This window comes from Osmia bicornis, chromosome 2 (assembly GCF_907164935.1).
Source record: "Osmia bicornis bicornis chromosome 2, iOsmBic2.1, whole genome shotgun sequence".
Taxonomy (NCBI): Eukaryota; Metazoa; Arthropoda; class Insecta; order Hymenoptera; family Megachilidae; genus Osmia; species Osmia bicornis.
Genome location: NC_060217.1, coordinates 9,862,430 through 9,880,575, shown reverse-complemented (window position 1 = coordinate 9,880,575; position 18,146 = coordinate 9,862,430). Strand labels below are relative to the sequence as shown.

The 18,146-nt window shown below is 29.3% G+C and overlaps 4 protein-coding genes across 5 annotated transcripts; 3 read left to right on the top strand and 1 right to left on the bottom strand.

The window, feature by feature from the left end:
- Positions 1–154: 154 nt before the first annotated feature.
- On the top strand, positions 155–8,193 carry LOC114874841 (glycogen debranching enzyme). The gene is made up of 25 exons (XM_029184510.2): positions 155–244; positions 766–1,016; positions 1,869–1,992; positions 2,066–2,255; positions 2,328–2,535; positions 2,608–2,745; positions 2,826–3,044; positions 3,116–3,351; positions 3,428–3,640; positions 3,720–3,914; positions 3,979–4,108; positions 4,167–4,290; positions 4,374–4,639; positions 4,717–4,875; positions 4,948–5,156; positions 5,231–5,434; positions 5,511–5,743; positions 5,816–6,083; positions 6,152–6,508; positions 6,593–6,740; positions 6,821–7,184; positions 7,252–7,460; positions 7,527–7,712; positions 7,783–8,019; positions 8,101–8,193. The coding sequence occupies exons 2-25, from the start codon at positions 894–896 to the stop codon at positions 8,164–8,166; spliced, it is 4,806 nt and encodes a 1,601-aa protein (XP_029040343.2). The 5' UTR covers positions 155–244; positions 766–893; the 3' UTR covers positions 8,167–8,193.
- Positions 8,194–8,241: 48 nt separating this feature from the next.
- LOC114874843 lies at positions 8,242–9,927 on the top strand. Its single transcript, XM_029184513.2, has one exon. The coding sequence runs from the start codon at positions 8,242–8,244 to the stop codon at positions 9,520–9,522; it is 1,281 nt and encodes a 426-aa protein (XP_029040346.2). The 3' UTR covers positions 9,523–9,927.
- On the bottom strand, positions 9,779–13,872 carry LOC114874803 (LMBR1 domain-containing protein 2 homolog). Its single transcript, XM_029184425.2, has 10 exons — positions 13,612–13,872; positions 13,201–13,541; positions 12,908–13,118; positions 12,653–12,829; positions 12,399–12,576; positions 12,153–12,334; positions 11,841–12,080; positions 11,574–11,775; positions 11,384–11,503; positions 9,779–11,317 (listed from the first exon to the last, which is right to left on the bottom strand). The coding sequence occupies exons 1-10, from the start codon at positions 13,783–13,785 to the stop codon at positions 11,073–11,075; spliced, it is 2,070 nt and encodes a 689-aa protein (XP_029040258.1). The 5' UTR covers positions 13,786–13,872; the 3' UTR covers positions 9,779–11,072.
- A 984-nt stretch (positions 13,873–14,856) lies between these two features.
- Positions 14,857–18,032, top strand: LOC114874783 (putative helicase mov-10-B.1). 2 transcript variants are annotated; one of them, XM_029184392.2, is made up of 6 exons: positions 14,857–15,122; positions 15,241–15,681; positions 15,776–15,946; positions 16,018–16,174; positions 16,252–16,387; positions 16,457–16,550. In XM_029184392.2, the coding sequence occupies exons 1-5, from the start codon at positions 15,070–15,072 to the stop codon at positions 16,333–16,335; spliced, it is 906 nt and encodes a 301-aa protein (XP_029040225.2). In that variant the 5' UTR covers positions 14,857–15,069; the 3' UTR covers positions 16,336–16,387; positions 16,457–16,550. The 2 variants fall into 2 exon arrangements, with proteins under 2 accessions (XP_029040225.2, XP_046146162.1); XM_046290206.1 differs by lacking the exons at positions 14,857–15,122; positions 15,241–15,681; positions 15,776–15,946; positions 16,018–16,174 and adding exons at positions 16,656–16,870; positions 16,952–17,228; positions 17,311–17,605; positions 17,706–18,032 and having other exon boundaries at positions 16,264–16,387; positions 16,457–16,579.
- The last annotated feature ends 114 nt before the right edge of the window (positions 18,033–18,146 follow it).

Below are 18,146 nucleotides of genomic sequence, written 5' to 3'. Positions count from 1 at the left end.
CCTTCAAAGTTTGTCTTTGTTATAATAGAGGTCAAATTCAAACCAAAAGCGTTGTTCTTATTCTATTGTAATTATATTTTATAGTGAATTACGTTAAACTATCTTTTGTAACGATATACATTAGATACCGTTTTGTATTCTTTCAGTTTTTTTAATATTATGTCAACTGAGTACTGCTGTATTTATTGTTACTTTTTTAAATGAGGGTGTAAGATTTTAGTTGAAAAATATGCAGAATTGTCAGGTATGAAATGAATATGACATAATATTTTCAGAAGAACATTATAACATGCGTTTTTATATTGCATGTGTCAATTATATAAAATTAAACATTAATTGTGATTTTATTTGCCTCTATTAACCTATTGTAAACATACACAATATATTGTTATAGGACAATTTTATATTGATACGTATTTGAATTTTTAATAACAGCTTTTGATGTACTTGTTTATAATGTTTATAATTTGATTATTGTATATTATTTATATTCATATAATTGTATTGAATACTGGTTTAATACCTACTGTGGAACTGTCAAAAATGTAATTAACATCAACAAGTGCTATAACTCTTAAACATAAATACTATGTATCCTTAATGTATATTATATATTTTAGAAAATTAAATAAAACAGTATTCTAATATATATCATCTTGTTTTTAATATAAAAAAATCAATTATTTTGATTACAATTTTTGTTATGCGCTAAAATAATTAATAGGAATGTTTTGTATTTAAACAGCTTTTTTATATTTGTTGTAGGCAATGCACAAAATGGCCTTTATTTAACTAGAAATTATATACAAATCATATCTCATATGATAACATAAGACTGAAAAATTTATTACCTTTAGTAACAAATCATTTCAGCTATATGTTTTAATTTAAGAATGGGTTCTATGCTCACAATAAGTAACTTTTTTTGTAATGCAACAAGGACTTTAATAAGGAAATTTGGGAACATTCTTCAATATCTTTGTAAATGCTGCTATATAAAATATCTTTGTTATTATGTAAGTTTCAATAGGTACAATGATATATGTCAGTAATCCCTTACATTTATATCTTTAGCTATAAGTACTATAGATAATACAAATTTTGTAATGTCTTTGTAACATTTAGTTAGTACAATTATAACAATTCAATTGAAGAAAGTATTTTAATTTTAAAAATATCATATCAATATGTGTAAATCATAATACTAAATATATCAAAGATCTTATGAAATAAGATTCTAAATCTAAAAGACTCAGTCCCTTTATATTTCAGGAAAAATAATATATTTTCTGTCATTTTTGTTAGAATTAATCTTATTGTTACCAGTAGATAGATAGAAAAATAATAGTATAAATATACAATTGATGTCATATGGTACAAAGTCTGTCCTATGTCTATATTATTACAAAGAGGTAATCCAAGCATGTAGAATGAGAATATCTCTAGGTTTTATGTATGTTCATGAAGCATAACTTTGTAATATTATACCATGCTTCTTGTATGCTTGGTAGCTGCTTTGTGCTGATAACTTATATTAAGGGACTGGTGGGCTAAGTATTTATCCATTTATCACGTTTCGCGTGTAAGTACTAATTCTCCACAGAGAGAACTTACCTCTAAAAGTATTATAGACACATGCAGTTTGTACATTTTCTATTAATCTAATGACGCATATTTATTATTTTTTTATCATAAATAAAGTTCTCTACTATTTAATGTATTGTGATACGTTACATTAAAAATCAACATAAGTGGTTACAGTAATTTCAAAACAGTGTGGATATATTTAAGTAGTTGTGAATGTTACAGATAATTATAAAACACCATGACATTTCAATGTATAATATAATAATTATTTGTGTTTCTAGGCAGTGGTTGAAAATATGTCAGAACACATTTCATCAACTGAAAATCTGGACTCTGACCAAGTAAGAGTCTTAACTCTAAATAATGGAGAACATCTTGATGGTATATTATACAGATTAAAGAAAGGTATATAAGTACAGTTATTATTTACCATATGAATGACCTTATATAATTTTGATGATAAAATGATTTTTGATAGGATGGAAAGTAGAATTTCGATTAGGCGCTTCCCTCCTTGGGAAGTCACTTGATCTGTTTATAAATCATCCTATAGGAGAAAATCAAAAATTTGAAAGACATACATATTATCAATTGGAATGGATAAATGAGACAACTAGTATATGTTTATCACTAGCTGGTTCATTCCACTATTATCTTGTGGATCCTAAGTAAGCATTAAATGAACCAAGTTAACTAAATGAAATGTAAATCAACAGTTTCAATCATGTTAAATTCTTTAGTTCTGGAGGTATAAAACCTGTTGCTTCTGGATATCTATTAGTGGATCCAGAACTTAAAGTAGGAGAAAATGGAGAAGATCTATCCTTAGATTGTATCCAGTGCCAAACTGTTTTGGCAAAGTGTTTAGGACCATTTTCCACTTGGGAAGATAAACTATTAGTCGCGAGAAATTCTGGGTATAATATGGTTCATTTTACACCAATACAGGTAATGAATTTAATTTACATATAATACATGTGTAAAATATACATTATAATTCATGTGTAATCTCAATTTTAGGAATTAGGATATTCTAAATCATCTTATAGTCTTAGCGATCAACTGAAATTAAATGCTTCCTTTAATGATGATGATGATAAACCAGTGACATTTGATGACATCAAAGGACTTATGAATAAAATGCGTAATGAATGGAATGTAAGTAGTACAATTTTATATAGTTACAACTTATATTGCTACAATAATCCTTAATACTTTTTAAATGTTGGGTACTGCAGGTATTGAGCGTATGTGATATTGTATTAAATCATACAGCAAATGAGAGTCCTTTCTTGGTATCTCATCCAGAATGTACATATAACTGTCTAAACAGTCCTCATTTACGTCCTGCATATATTTTGGATGCAGCATTATTTGAATTAACAGTACAAGTGGCAGCAGGGGATTGGGAATTTAAGGGTATCCCTACTGTAGTCGAAGCTGAGGAACATTTAAATGTACAGCAATTGTTTTTAGATCGGTTAAATAGATCGAATATACCTTATGCTTATTACTTTCTTACTTTTAGTCGATTCGTCACGCACTTCATACATATTTTCTACCACTTGTGAAAGTTCATGAACTATATATATTAGATATCAATGAAACTGTTGCTGAGTTTTTGAATACAGCCCGGAATCAAATGCCTCAAGATAATGTTGAACCAATATCAGAGGATATAAAAATCATAAGAGATCCGAAATTCCGAAGATTAAAAGCAACCATCAACATGCAACATGCCTTACAAACATATAATATATATAGGTAAATTATAATTAAAACATAAGTCAGGTTTCAATATTATGTGAGAAAGATATTAATTTTAACCATTTTTGTACAGAGCTGATTGTTTTGATGAAGAAATGCGTTTAAAACGATGCGCCGAAGATTTAAGAAAAAAATTACAAGAACTTAACGATATAATCATCAATGAAGTACAGAATCATTTAAATGCTGCAGTTGAAAATACAATTTCTGGTATAAGATATTTTAGAGTACAACCTGATGGACCAAAAATCAAAGAAATAAGTGAAAGGAATCCACTTGTTCCTAGGTATGTGATTTTTACAAAAATTTATCATTTTGTTTAATATTCTAAGCAGTATTATCACTATAATTATGATTATATTCAGATACTTTACTGATTATGGAACACCTCAAACATTAACTGAGAGAGAAGCTACAATGTATTCGGATACAGGATGTTATCTGATGGCTCACAATGGATGGGTGATGAATGGTGATCCTTTGAAAAATTTTGCAGATCCTGATTCTAATGTCTATATAAGAAGAGAACTTATTGCTTGGGGTGACAGTGTAAAGTTAAGGTAATGTAACTATTTCTACGACCGTAAATTGGCTGCAAATTATAATATACTATATTTATTATAGATATGGAAATAAACCAGATGATTGTCCTTTCTTATGGAAACACATGACTACTTACGTCGAGCAAATGGCTAAAATTTTTGATGGTGTTCGTCTGGATAACTGTCATTCAACACCTATTCCAGTTGCAGAAGTATGTTTAAGTTTTAAATATACTGAAACATGTTTTAATATTTTATATCATTCTTTAGTACATGCTTGATGCTGCTCGTCGAGTTCGACCTAATTTATACGTTGTTGCTGAATTATTTACAAACTCTGACCAGAAAGACAATATATTTGTTAATCGACTCGGTATCACCTCTTTAATTCGAGGTATACAGATACAGTTCTAATTACAGAATTATACAAAAAATGTAAATTGTTATTAAATACTTGATTTATGATTTTTAATATAGAGGCTATGTCTGCGTGGGATAGTCATGAAGAAGGTCGATTAGTCTATCGCTACGGAGGTGAACCAGTCGGTGCATTCTTGCAACCACGTAAACGGCCTTTGGTACCAAGCATAGCACATGCACTCTTTTTAGATTTAACTCATGATAATCCTAGTCCAGTGGAAAAGCGTAGTGCCTTTGATTTACTTCCAAGCGCTGCGCTTGTATCAATGGCTGCATGTGCTAGTGGCAGCAATCGTGGATACGATGAATTAGTTCCCCATCACGTAAGTTCTACCGAATATATTTTCATAAAATTAGTATTTATAAAATTAAATCAATTTTTCTTCGTTATTGCTTACAGATACACGTTGTAGATGAAACAAGACAATATGCTTCCTGGACGGATGACGAAGATTTGGTAGACGGTATCAGTCTTGTGGGACTTAAGTCAGGCATAATTTCAGCAAAAAAAGCATTAAATGATTTACATTATTCGCTTGGACAACAGAAATTTTCTCAAGTATACTACCACCATTTATATTCTATTATATAAAGATACTTATTACTTACACGTTATTCGTTATGGTTACAGGTTTTCGTTGACCAAATGGATAGCGACGTAGTAGCTGTAACAAGACATTCTCCAACTACTCACGACAGTGTAATTTTAGTTGCTTTTACAGCTTTCAAGCATCCTGATTCCAATGCTAATGATTTGAGAAGACACGTGAAACCATTGCGAGTAGAAGGTGTAATGGAAGAAATTATTTTGGAGGCATCTTTATCTCATGTAGAAGTAAAGTAAGAAACAAGATATATTTTTACATTTTTCTGCATATATTTTGTGGATGCTCTTACTAAAATCTCGTTTTTAGAAATGGTACTTCACCTTTCCACTATCCTGAAAAATATGTGCGAAATGAAAATTATATAAATGGTCTCTCTGAGTATACAGTAAGTCTTAAAGAACATATACAAATTTGTGACTCGGCAATTTTGGAAAAAGTTGATTCAGGGGATCCTAAAATAACTCAGCTTAATTTTGTAAACTTCCAACCAGGATCTGTTGTTGCTATCCGGTAATATTTTTGTACATTTCTGGTAAAATTTGATTACCAAATTATACGTATGAATATTAATATGTATTAATTTTAGAGTATCTCTTCATGCTAACATAAAACCTGCTCTTGCAAAGCTTCACAATACCATCTCAATAATTACATCGCCGAAAAGTTCAGATTTACGCGTCATTGCTTCACGTATGGATTTGGTAGATTTGAACAAAGCTTTGTACAGATGTGATCAGGAAGAACGTGATGAAACTTCAAATAGATTTGGTGTGTACGATATTCCTGGATATGGGCCCCTCGTTTATGCAGGATTGCAGGGTAAATTAATAAATTCAACACGTCATACACATAGGTCTACTATGTTTTAATCAAATAATATTTCCTTCTTAGGAACCATTTCTTTATTAGCGGATATACGCCCTAATAATGATTTAGGTCACCCAATGTGTATCAATCTCAGACAGGGGAATTGGTTAATAGATTATACTTGGCAACGACTAAAAGAGGATGATGGAACAAGAGCTCTTGGCGAGTGGCTTGAAGACGCCACAGAGCCATTTAAAGTTATACCTCGTTACTTAGTGCCTAGTTATTTCGATGTTGTAATTGTAAATGTTTATATGATTCTTCTTGAGCAATGTTATAGTCTGATGACAAGGTATGCCATATTATTCACATACTTCTATTTTACATATTTATTCATACTAATTCATTATGATTTATCAGTTTTGTAAAGGATGGTTCCACTTTCATCAAGATTCTATCGTTAGTTTCAATACAAGTGGGAGGTGTAGTAAGATCAGCTCCATTGCCAGACTTGTCTCCTAATTTAGACCCTCCTAAACCGAAAATTAAAGAATATAATGGGGAAATCGAGCAAATATGCACAACACTATCGGCTGGTTTACCGCACTTCACAACAGGTTACATGAGAAATTGGGGCAGAGACACGTTTATTGCTTTAAGAGGTTTATTCATATTAACAGGCAGACATACCGAAGCGAGATTTATTATCCTTAGCTATGGATGCACTTTACGACACGGTCTCATACCTAATCTACTTGACAAAGGAAAAAATGCCAGGTAAAGAATAAGATACATATTTTCTTTTATATCTTTTAGGATTAACATTGATATTTACAACAACTTTTTCTTTGTATTTATTAGATACAACTGTCGGGATGCTTTGTGGTGGTGGTTGTATACTATTCAATGTTATATACAAGAAGTGCCAAATGGTTTGAAAATTTTAACAGACAAAGTTTCAAGACTGTTCCCAACCGATGATTCTCCAGCCTTACCTGCAGGGCAAGTTGTATGTACAAATAGTTTATTGTAACCAAATGATGAACACCAGTGTATTACATGTAGTGTATCTTACACAACAATGTTTAGGATCAACCGCTGCATGACGTAATTCAAGAGGCTCTTTTAGCACATTTCCAAGGGCTTTGCTTTAGAGAAAGAAATGCTGGAAGACAAATTGATGAGCATATGACAGATCGTGGTTTTAACAATCAAATTGGGGTACACCCTGAGACTGGATTTGTATTTGGCGGAAATGATGCAAATTGCGGCACATGGATGGATAAAATGGGATCTTCTGAAAAAGCTGGTAACAAAGGAAAACCTGCTACTCCAAGGGATGGTTCGGCTGTAGAAATTGTAGGGCTAAGCAAGAGTATCCTTAGCTTTTTAGCTGAATTGTATAAACAAAACCTATTTCCTCATGGTAGTGTACAAAGAAAGAACCGTGATGGTAAGATGAATTTCACTGTGTACTTTTATTGCTATTATCCATTTGTAACAATTTATATTTACTACAGGATCCATTGTAACGTGGAGTTATAAACAATGGGCAGATAAAATTTCATTGAACTTCGAGAAATATTTCTACATTAATGAAACACCGACAGAAGGAGAATTGAAACCAGAACTTATCCATCGTCGTGGGATTTTCAAAGATAGTCATGGAGCTACACAGGCTTGGGCCGATTATCAGTTACGTCCTAATTTCCCGATTGCTATGGTGGTTGTAAGTATTTCATTCTTACAGTATAATACAAGTTTAATACAAGCCTTCATCTTGTCATTTCAAAAGGCTCCGGAGTTATTTAATCCGGCACATGCATGGGCAGCATTAAAAAAAGCGGAAGAAATTTTGTTGGGCCCACTTGGAATGAAAACATTAGATCCTGCTGATTGGGCATACAATGGATATTATGATAATTCCAATGACAGTGGAGATACTAAATTGGCTCATGGATGGAATTATCATCAAGGACCTGTATGTAATCTTTTGAAAACGCAATATCTTTATGTAAAATGAAAATCGTATACTTGACAATACCTTATAGGAATGGGTTTGGCCTATTGGATACTTCCTTCGAGCTCGTTTGTATTTTGCTCCGTTGGTTGGAGGAAAAGAAGAATTACGTCGCACAATCGAATCAACCGAAACCATTATTTCTCGACATTTCATAGAGGCGTCAACAAATCATTGGAGAGGTCTTCCCGAACTTACTAACAAAGATGGAGAATATTGCAAGGATAGTTGTAGAACCCAAGCTTGGAGCGCTTCTTCTATACTAGAGGTTTGTGTATAATTAAACACTTGCACTAAATTATTTCTGGTTCCTGCTCCGTTACATTATTTTATTTTTTGTTTGTTCCAGATTCTTTACGATTTACAGAAAATTAAACGGGAATTACGAAACGAGGAAACTGAAAGAATAAATTGATATAATTTTGCGTGTGTTCACCACCGCCAGTTACACTTAGAACATTTGCGATTAGAGAAAGAACGTAGTATCAGAATGAAAAATAACGATAATAAATGGCAGGTATTTGATAAAACTATAGGAACACAATGCACGGAGACACACGCATTTGGTACTTGGCACGTAGACAAAACCAGCATACCACCGTGCAAATTTGTCAATATTGATGTAATTTCTAGTGACGACAATTTTCCAATACAAGAATCTCAAAGAAATGAAAATCAGATAGATAACAGACACGAATACGTATCTCCTGTTATTAATACTTCAGAAACGATTGAAACTACGTCAAACATCACAGAATTGTCATCAATATCAAATAATGAATTTAGAAACTCGGAACAACTTGCATACAGAAATGAATCGTTAAAATATTTAGGTGAACCTTTAGTTAAATTCAAGGATAGTATGCTTACCAAAAAGAACATGGAGGAAAGTAGTGCACTTACAAAATACTCATCAAACCTAGATCATATTTATGAAGAAGTCAATGCTCTCGAATGTGATATTATGGATTATTATGAAAAGTATAGTCCTACCACTGCAAAAACTTTGATAAACACACTTTTTCTTCCACGTCATAAAATTTGTAAGCAATGTGCCAGCTTACAGGACAGTCCAGTATACTCTGATAATTTGATATATGCAAAGAAATCATTACATGCAAAAGAGGTTCGTTTGTTACAACAAAACGACATCATATGTTTTGCATATTGTTCAGTAGATGGGAAATTTGACAGTACTTTATTCTCGCAATACAATAATGTTCAGCATTGCTTGTTAGTTTATAATTGTCTAAAAACTAATGCATCTAGTATATTTTATATTTACAGTCCACTACAAGATGTTTTTGATTTAAAAACAGCACTGAAACCAAATATTCTCATAAGTAGTGGTACAAAGGGAGTAGTAAATACTGAACTATATCACCGTTGTGCAAGTAATTTTTACACAAGAATATCGAATCAAGGCATTGCACCTATGATATTTCATATTAATCACAACAATATTCTGAACTCTATAAAACATGTTGGATACGATACTGATTTGCAAAATTGGATGAATTATCGTAACGACATATTTCGTTCACATAGTTTTAAGCAAGACCATGTTCCTGATCATAGAGCGAATAGATCCAGTTTATTATTATTAGAACCATTATTGCTAATGCCAGAATTAGGAAGTTCTAGGTACAGGCACGAGAAAAATCGCATTTCACAATCAGAACACATGAAAATAGTAAAAATAGTAATTGCATATACTCTTTCTTTCTTTATATTAGCCACAATCACATTTTATATAGTTTATTTCACTTAATATATGTATATGTAAGAGATGCTTATTAGAACTAACCAGAAGAGTTTTGAATACTAAATTTATTATTTCAAATTATGCTATAAAAATTACGTTATTTAAATGAAAATATAATGAAATAAAATTGTACAAAAAGAAATGAAATGAAATGTAACATAAAGTGATAATATCTATTTTCAATTTTAATATGGACTTTAATACTTAGCACCCATTCTATACGTATTTTAAAGTTATAAAATAATGCAGTTGAACAATAATACAAGGTTATTAAGAATTTTTATTACTTGTTGATACATGAAATATCTGTTAGTGGATACTATTAATATTGCACGCATATTTTAGATACACGTTTTGTTAATCGTTTTTATATTGTGTATTAAATATTCCCAATAAAGTTAATATACACAATTTTATTTTGCATAACAGAAAAAACCGACCTCCTTTAAGCTCTAATTGTTATTTCTTTCTATCTATTTTACAATATAAAATAAATTGATCTATATAGAACATATGTACGTGTAACTTACAGCAATAAATAAATTCCATCCTAGTAAAATCAAATAATATAAACAGTGATTTACTATTTACAATTAAATTCAACCTATATCAAAGCAATTAAAATTCTGTTATTAAAATAATAATACACAATGTGTAATATTTGTAACGAAGATAAACACATTTTCACATTCACTATTAAACTGTTTAAACAAATATTGAATTATTTCGTACTTCTACAATACAAATATAAATTACCAAATGGATAGTTTTCTATTCAATACTATTTGTCAATATGTGATTAGAACTATAAGTACTAGTTTATATATAAGACTATATAATGATACAATTAATTATTCTAAATATAACGAATCAATACTTTACTTGCATTTTTATAATGTGCAATACAAGAGCATGCATAAATATAAAAAATTATTCTTTTCCTACTATACTGTTATGTTATGTTATGTTAAACAGTACCTGCTTATCTGTGCTTGTATTTATAATAAGAAGTATTAGAAAAACTATTGAATTCAAGACAACGTTGCTTACAAAAAATAGATTGAGACTGATAAATTGAAGCTTAGTTAGCTATTTAAAATTCTCTTAATACTTTATCTTTGCATATATTTCTATGCATACAACGTTAAAAATGTTATCAAATGCTGCATAAAATTTAACATGTTACATTATTATAATAAAATTATTTTAACCATTTTATTATCTCTTTTATTAATCGTAAGTTTGTTAAAAATACAAACGTATAAACATAAATAAAATAAATCAATATTCTATGAACTTCTATTAATATTTATAGTCAAATTGAATAATAAATGAAAGTACTAAAAACTGAGATTTTGTTTAAAATCACATTTTTCAACTAGTATATTAGTTTAACTTTACGATTGCTTTTTAAACTGACAATTTAATTACAATAACAATTTATGTATGCAAAATTTCATCATGTATCAAGAGCAGATAGATTACGAGTATTTTTAAATACAAATGTACCTCACACCTGTAATTCATTACATAGCAGATGTTAAACGTTATTTCATTTAAATATCATCGAACAATCCTCTTGGAGGAGGTCCTACACGATTTGTGTTCGTAATAAATGCTCTTGCATTGTCTGTACGTTCTTCGTAAAAATCATCAGTTTGATAATCTCTATCATAACAATTATTTGCACCATAGCTATAGGTCCCGGATGTCATGCCGACATAATATTCCGCGGGGTCAAAATCACGTAACAATCCAGCTCTTGCAGATTCTACTGATTCGTCCCGTTTCAACGGTCGCACTATAATTTGATTACATAGAAGTTTTTGTATTATTAATGTCATCATCTCGTCAATATATTACATACCTGTATCAGTGCTTTGTCGAGATGTTCTGTAACGAGACGAATTTGTAGAGCTGCTAAACCTTTCTTGAAATTCACGTCTTCTACACATTGAATCTTCCGCTCTTTGTCGCTTGCGTCTCTCTAAAAATAAATAAACACAGTAATATACAAATAATATGCAATATAAATGTTGTAACATTTAATTACGTGCCTCGTTTGATTAATTCTCGACCTTCTTCAACAATATCTGTTGTAAATTCATCGTCATCGAGAAACTGTTGGAAACCCAACATAGAAAGCAATCTACTTCCTAAACTAAAATATGTTGCTAAGCAAAATGCTAAAATAGCCATTGGAAAATATACATTAAAACCATCAGATATAATGGAAATAACATCCATGTGACCCATAACCTGAGTAAGTAAATCATAATATTAGCTACATAAGTTAATCACAAATTATAATAAATCTTATTTACCTGAGTGTAATGAGTTTCCAATATATGAGTCTTTATAATATGTGAATCCATATGTATGAGACCCAAAAAATTCAAACACATAGGTGGTGTAAGACGGCACAACATCATACCACTAAATATTAAGCTGTATTCATTAGTCTGATGATGTGGTGCTAAATAATATAAATTCAGCACACGAATTTTTAAAACGGTCGAATAAGCACAGTAACAGAGATATGCAATTATTAGCGTTGATATTAACTGAAAACGATATTTTACTTTGAAACATAACAATATATTTATTAATATCAAATTTATATTCTATTCACTCACCTCGATTGTAAAATAATCGTAATTTTCTTTAGCTAGATTCAGAAACTGAGCAAACAATGACAACACTGGAGATTTATTAAAAAATGTTACTTCTGACCATACTACAGCTACTGAAAGGCAACCAGCACAAACGGCTGCTATTTTTTGAACATAACTCTTCATAATACATTTCCAATACCATTCTAAAAATATGAATCCATTTTGAAAATTAACTAATTTTTATGTTTATAAATGTATAGAACTTACCGATAACTGGATTGTACACGACACGAAGTGGAAATGAGCGATGCGTAGGAAAAGTCGATTTGAATCTTCTGTCGTGACTTATTTGATTTTTTGCTATGTCCTCTAAATCGATTATTTTATTAACTAAAATGCCCCATTGAGTTTCTATACGCTGTAATGTCTGTAATGCTTTTATAGTCTGAAAGAAAACAACTTGTTAATTAAACATATATTCACTAATAAGACATGTATAATATTCCTAATTAATTACAGACTTGTCTATGTAAACGAATTAAAGATTTTTCTGATGGTGTATCAGTTGGTGTATCATCAGGTAACTGTCTTCTATTCATTCTATCTTTTAATTCTGCAGGAATCTTTTGGAAAATTGTTTCCAAATTACAATGAAAAGGATGTCCTGGTCCAATAGACACTGTAGCAGCTTGCAAAGACTAAAAAATAGTTTAAAATAATATAGAGAAAAATTGTAAGAAGTTATAAAATCTAATTTACTGTTAATATTTTATTACCTCAAGTATATCATCCACTGTTTCTTCTGCTTCACATTTATCTAAACTTAATTTAGCAACTTTAAAATAGCTATAATTTAGGGTATATCCAGGTTTACTAGCATTCCATAGTCCACGAGGAACTTCTACAAGTGCATATCCAAGTAATAATACTAATAAAAACAGACCCCATGTGTTGGATGCAGATGATGCTATAGCTTTCAACTTCTGGCTAAATGATACATAAAAGATTATATATTATTATATGTAAAATTATATTTAGTACATTTAATGTATCAATTTATAATATTTACCCATCAAGATCTAAGCCAGGTTTTAATGCTATGTATATTAAAAGAATACCACATATAAACAAGTAACTCCCATAATATATGGCATTATCAATCAAAGCAGATTTTAATTTTCCTTGAATAGTAAAATCTCCTGCCTTTATGTAAGATTGCATAAGTGGTAATATTAACCATGTCAAACATTGTGAAGTCCAATAAACAATTCTCCACAAATTTGGAAACACACTTTCTGGAACATTAGGCCAAGGTTCTTTACAAGTGTGAAATGGTGCTACTGTTGTACTTTCAGGGTTTGTTTTACTAGTATTATGAATATTTTGTTCAACACACTGTCTGAAAACAGTCTGTAAAAAATATGTACAAAATTAATATAAATTGCTTTTATATTATCAGATCTGTTACATTTATACTTACTGATGAAACATCTAAAGGTAGTATAAATATTATTAGCAATGAAAAGTACCATGCTATAAGCACAGAAACTGTAACAATGATATGATGTCGAAAAATATTTCCATATTTATACAACAAGGTTGCAGCAAGGCAGAATGCTACCACAATCTCTGTCAAGAATGCTCCAAGAATCATTCTGGTTCTGTAAAAGTCTCCTGATTTTGTTATACCATTACTCCACTGTTGTATATTTTTCAAGTAGCTCTTATAGCCTACTCATTATCATTTATTTTAGCTTGTTCTTCCATAGTTTCCCGGATTTTTAACTCAGCATCCTTTTGCATCTTTTCTAATTTTTCTAAGGTAACTGACTTTAATGGAATTAACTTGGGTTTGCAAAGTATATAATCTAAATTTTCTTCCTGATATAGGAAACCTTGTCTAGGAAGAATTATATCAATCTTCTCTGTAGAATCGTTTATCAACTCTGACATTTTTGCTGAAATCAAAGAAAATATCAAAATTAGTAATATATTTTTAAACAAATGTTGTAAAATTGTTATGATATATTTAAATGTGATACGAAGGGTTATAACAAAACATTCACATATTTTCTCCTTTATTATAAAAAGATAACTAAATCGTTAATACATGCAAAGTATATAATTCTGTAAATAAATGACGAATTAACTCTTGGTAAAATATAGATATGCCATAAATTTTTGAAAAATAAAATATTAAATGATAACAGGTTCGAATTAAAATATTGAATAGATATTGACAGAGTTATTTACAATCGTATCTTTTGTCTACATCGATGACTTCCGAAACCGTTTACGTTTCATACTCTTTACATTTACACATACTTTTATCATTGGAAAATATAATGTTTCCATTTTTTTACAATGAAATCATTAGATACACATTGTACGATACAGTAAGAAGTATCGACGTCACATGCACACATGAAATTATCATGTAAGAACAATACATTACATTATTTAAGCTCTGTACATACACACGATTCTAAAACAGTGCACCCAATCAACGAATGTAATAAGTACCTAAGAAAACTGTAATTAAGAATTTTCAAACAGGAATAAACATAAAATATTGAATGCATTGTTTCAGTAAATGAAAAATTTGTACCTCTGTATCACATATATTTATTATAAACATTGTTATATTATAGTAATAGCCATTGAACATCTAAATAGTTTTTATTTTATATTAATTTTCTCACTATAAAAAGGATGATCAAACTGTTAAAATGTTACGTTAGCTGGAAAGTCCGGTACTTCGAATCGGAATACATATAGTATAAAAGAAGATGACACTTTGTATTAGTAATTGATAAAAGTTCTGGCCTTATTTCGATAAAGTTTGATTATATCTTGTAAAATTATACAATTTTATGTTAGTACTAACAATAATAACGACATATCTTCTGTAATTATAATTTAAATATTCTTATTAAATATGACAAAAAGTAATAAATGCAAAAACGGAAGGTCTATTATTGCAAAAAGCACGTAAGTTGTATTCTCCATTGAAAAGAAGTATATATATATATACATTGTCATATCTGTTTTACAGAATTTATTACATTTATTAATCTTGAATTATTGTTGTCTTTTTTGTTTGCTTTAGACATTGTACCAGTTTTGGTGTGGGTAAACAATTACCATTACAAGATTTTAAACTACCTTCAGAATTACATGAGGTTTTGAGAAATCATTTAGTAGAATATTCTACAAACAGTCGATTGTGTAGAAATTATATGAAGCTTATTAATAACTTTTCAAATATAGACAAAATAGAACCTGAATATTATTTGATATTATTTAAAATTTTATTGTACATGGAGAACCATGAGCTTCAATTAATTGCTGAGAAACATAATTTAAGAAATCAAGAGATCAATCAATGTTCTAACACATTTGCATTCACAGTACCTACTTTGAATGAGGATGATCCATTTATTAGTTTTGGTGATACAGTGAAATTACATATACCTGACTTAAAACTTACATATAACAGTAGAATTACAAATATTGAGCAGAAAAAAATATATGTATCTTTATCAACTCCGTAAGTATATTTAAACCTAACATTTAATTATAGAGAAATGAAGTAAAAATTATTTTGAATATGTAACTAATAATAAACATTTTTTAAATTTCAGAAGTACAAAAATCATATCTTTATTGTCAGATCATAAAGTTGATGTTCAATTCTATCCAGCAAATTGGCCATTAAAATGTTCTCACTATGTATTACACATTATATGTAAACATAACTTGATCAGTCTATTATATCCTAAAATAAATATAAATGTTTGTACTTTACAGAAGAAGTAAGTTTCACTAAATGTGAATGGTTTCTAATTTTTATATTATATTGTCATTCATTTATGTTATGATACAGTAATATAGATTGGGTGAATCAAAGTGTAGCAGAAAATCCAGAACAGAAAATTGCAGTAATCAATATTTTGAATCAAACAGCATATCCTGCACCATATATATTATTTGGTCCCCCTGGTACTGGAAAAACAACAACATTAGTTGAAGCCATTTGTCAAGTATAATTCAATATAACATATAGTGACATAAAAATGTATGTTTAATATTTTTACTTAAAGCTTTAATCATTTCATAGATTAGAAAACAGCATAAGTTCAAAATATTTTGGTATGTGCATCTTCCAATGCAGCTGCAGATGAAATTACAAAAAGATTATTAGCTATACTTCCTTGTAAAGATATATTTCGGATGTATGCAACATCTAAACATTGGTAAGACATTTATTTTTACAAATAGTTGTTGGTTTATTACTTTCATTTTTTTTTTCTTTTTACATATAGGTCAAGTGTAGACAAACAAATTAATCATTCCTCAAATTTTGTTAATAACACCGTTCTTTATTTACCAAAAGAAATTTTGATTTTAAAAAAGATTGTTATTACAACGTTAGTGACATGTGTGAGGTATATTTTGAATGTATTATAATATTTCGTTATTAATAATAATTAATAATGTTGTTTATAATTTCGTTAAGTATAGATTGATGGCACTCAACTTAAAGAAAGACCATTTTTCATATATATTTATTGATGAAGCTAGTCAATGTGTAGAATTAGAATCATTGATTCCATTTGCACTTGCAAGTTCACAAAATAAAAGAGGTGAAGGAATGTTACATGCTCAAATTATTATTGCTGGTGATCCTTATCAACTTGGACCTGTAATTCATTGTAAAAAAATTGAACACTTGCTTGGTAAATATAATTACAGACTTGGGATTATGAGTACGTATAAACATGTTTATCAATTTGTAAATAATTAAACTATATTTTTAGGAAAATCACTAATAGAAAGATTAATGGAATGTGAACCATACCAAAAAGTAAATAACGAATACAATTCACGTTATATAACAAAATTAATTCGAAATCATCGTAATCAAGAAGCTATTATACATGTACCAAATAAATTATTTTATGATAATGAATTGTTATGTTGTACCAAGTCGAACGCAAACATGCTAACTCTAAATTGGATAGAATTGTCAAATAAACAATTTCCTATCATATTTTTTGCAGTTAAAGGCAAAGAAACAAGGGTGCAAAGTGGAAGGTAATATTTGAGTATCATTTAATTACAATAGGTAGTTGTTTATGAATCATGTAGTGGAAATAAGATACATTACTTTTTGTAGTGTTTACAACAAACGAGAAATCGATGTTATAACATATTATACAAAAAAATTGGTACAAGCCAAACTGGGTACACGCAAAATTACAAAAACAGATATTGGCATCATAACGCCATTTAAACAACAAAAAATTATGATTGAAAAAAATTTTAAGGGAACTAGATTACATGGCATAGATGTTGGAACAGTAGAAACATTTCAAGGGCAAGAGAGGGAAATTATACTATTAACTACAGTAAGATCAAAAGTCTTTACACATGATGGTAAAGAACATATTGGCTTCTTATCTAATCCAAAGGTATAGTTTTACATAGTATTCTTTCCAATTTAATTAATTTACATTTAATAACCATTGTATATGTATCTATATTATAAAAAATCAAATTTAATTTTTTCAGAGATTTAATGTTGCACTGACAAGAGCAAAGAATCTTTTAATAATAGTAGGAGATCCATCTGTTCTTTGCAAAAATAAAAATTGGAATATTTTATGGGAGTATTGTGTAAAGAATAATGCTTGTAGCACTGTTGACACATTAGACCTAAAATAGAAAATATTTCCTATTTAATAAACTAAGTATTGAAACTAAACAACTCCTTGCCAATGATTATTTAAAATAAAGACTATAAAATAATGTATTATCTTTTTATGACAAGAATAGTACATGATATGTTATCTTTGGTTATATTTTGTAAAATTTTATAATTTTATGTAAATAAATCTTGTTGAATGTTAATTTTGATAAAATAAATTAAACAGACAAAATGAAATAAAAATCATGAATAAATTTGTACTTGTTTTAATTCCATACCAATTTAGGTAAGAAATATTCTACTGA

Bases quoted from the DNA above. Each gene is read 5' to 3' on its own strand.
- LOC114874783 (XM_046290206.1), top strand. From the start codon at position 16,365: ATGTATGCAACATCTAAACATTG. The intron at 16,388-16,456 runs GTAAGACATTTA...TTTTACATATAG, and splicing joins TATGCAACATCTAAACATTG to GTCAAGTGTAGACAAACAAA. The intron at 16,580-16,655 runs GTATATTTTGAA...CGTTAAGTATAG, and splicing joins ACGTTAGTGACATGTGTGAG to ATTGATGGCACTCAACTTAA.
- LOC114874843 (XM_029184513.2), top strand. From the start codon at position 8,242: ATGAAAAATAACGATAATAAATGGCAGGTATTTGATAAAACTATAGGA.
- LOC114874803 (XM_029184425.2), bottom strand. From the start codon at position 13,785: ATGATTCTTGGAGCATTCTTGACAGAGATTGTGGTAGCATTCTGCCTT. The intron at 12,577-12,652 runs GTCTGTAATTAA...GTTTTCTTTCAG, and splicing joins TAATTCGTTTACATAGACAA to ACTATAAAAGCATTACAGAC. The intron at 12,081-12,152 runs GTGAGTGAATAG...TATCGTTTTCAG, and splicing joins ACGATTATTTTACAATCGAG to TTAATATCAACGCTAATAAT.
- LOC114874841 (XM_029184510.2), top strand. From the start codon at position 894: ATGGGTTCTATGCTCACAATAAGTAACTTTTTTTGTAATGCAACAAGG. The intron at 2,746-2,825 runs GTAAGTAGTACA...TGGGTACTGCAG, and splicing joins AAATGCGTAATGAATGGAAT to GTATTGAGCGTATGTGATAT. The intron at 3,915-3,978 runs GTAATGTAACTA...TATTTATTATAG, and splicing joins GGTGACAGTGTAAAGTTAAG to ATATGGAAATAAACCAGATG.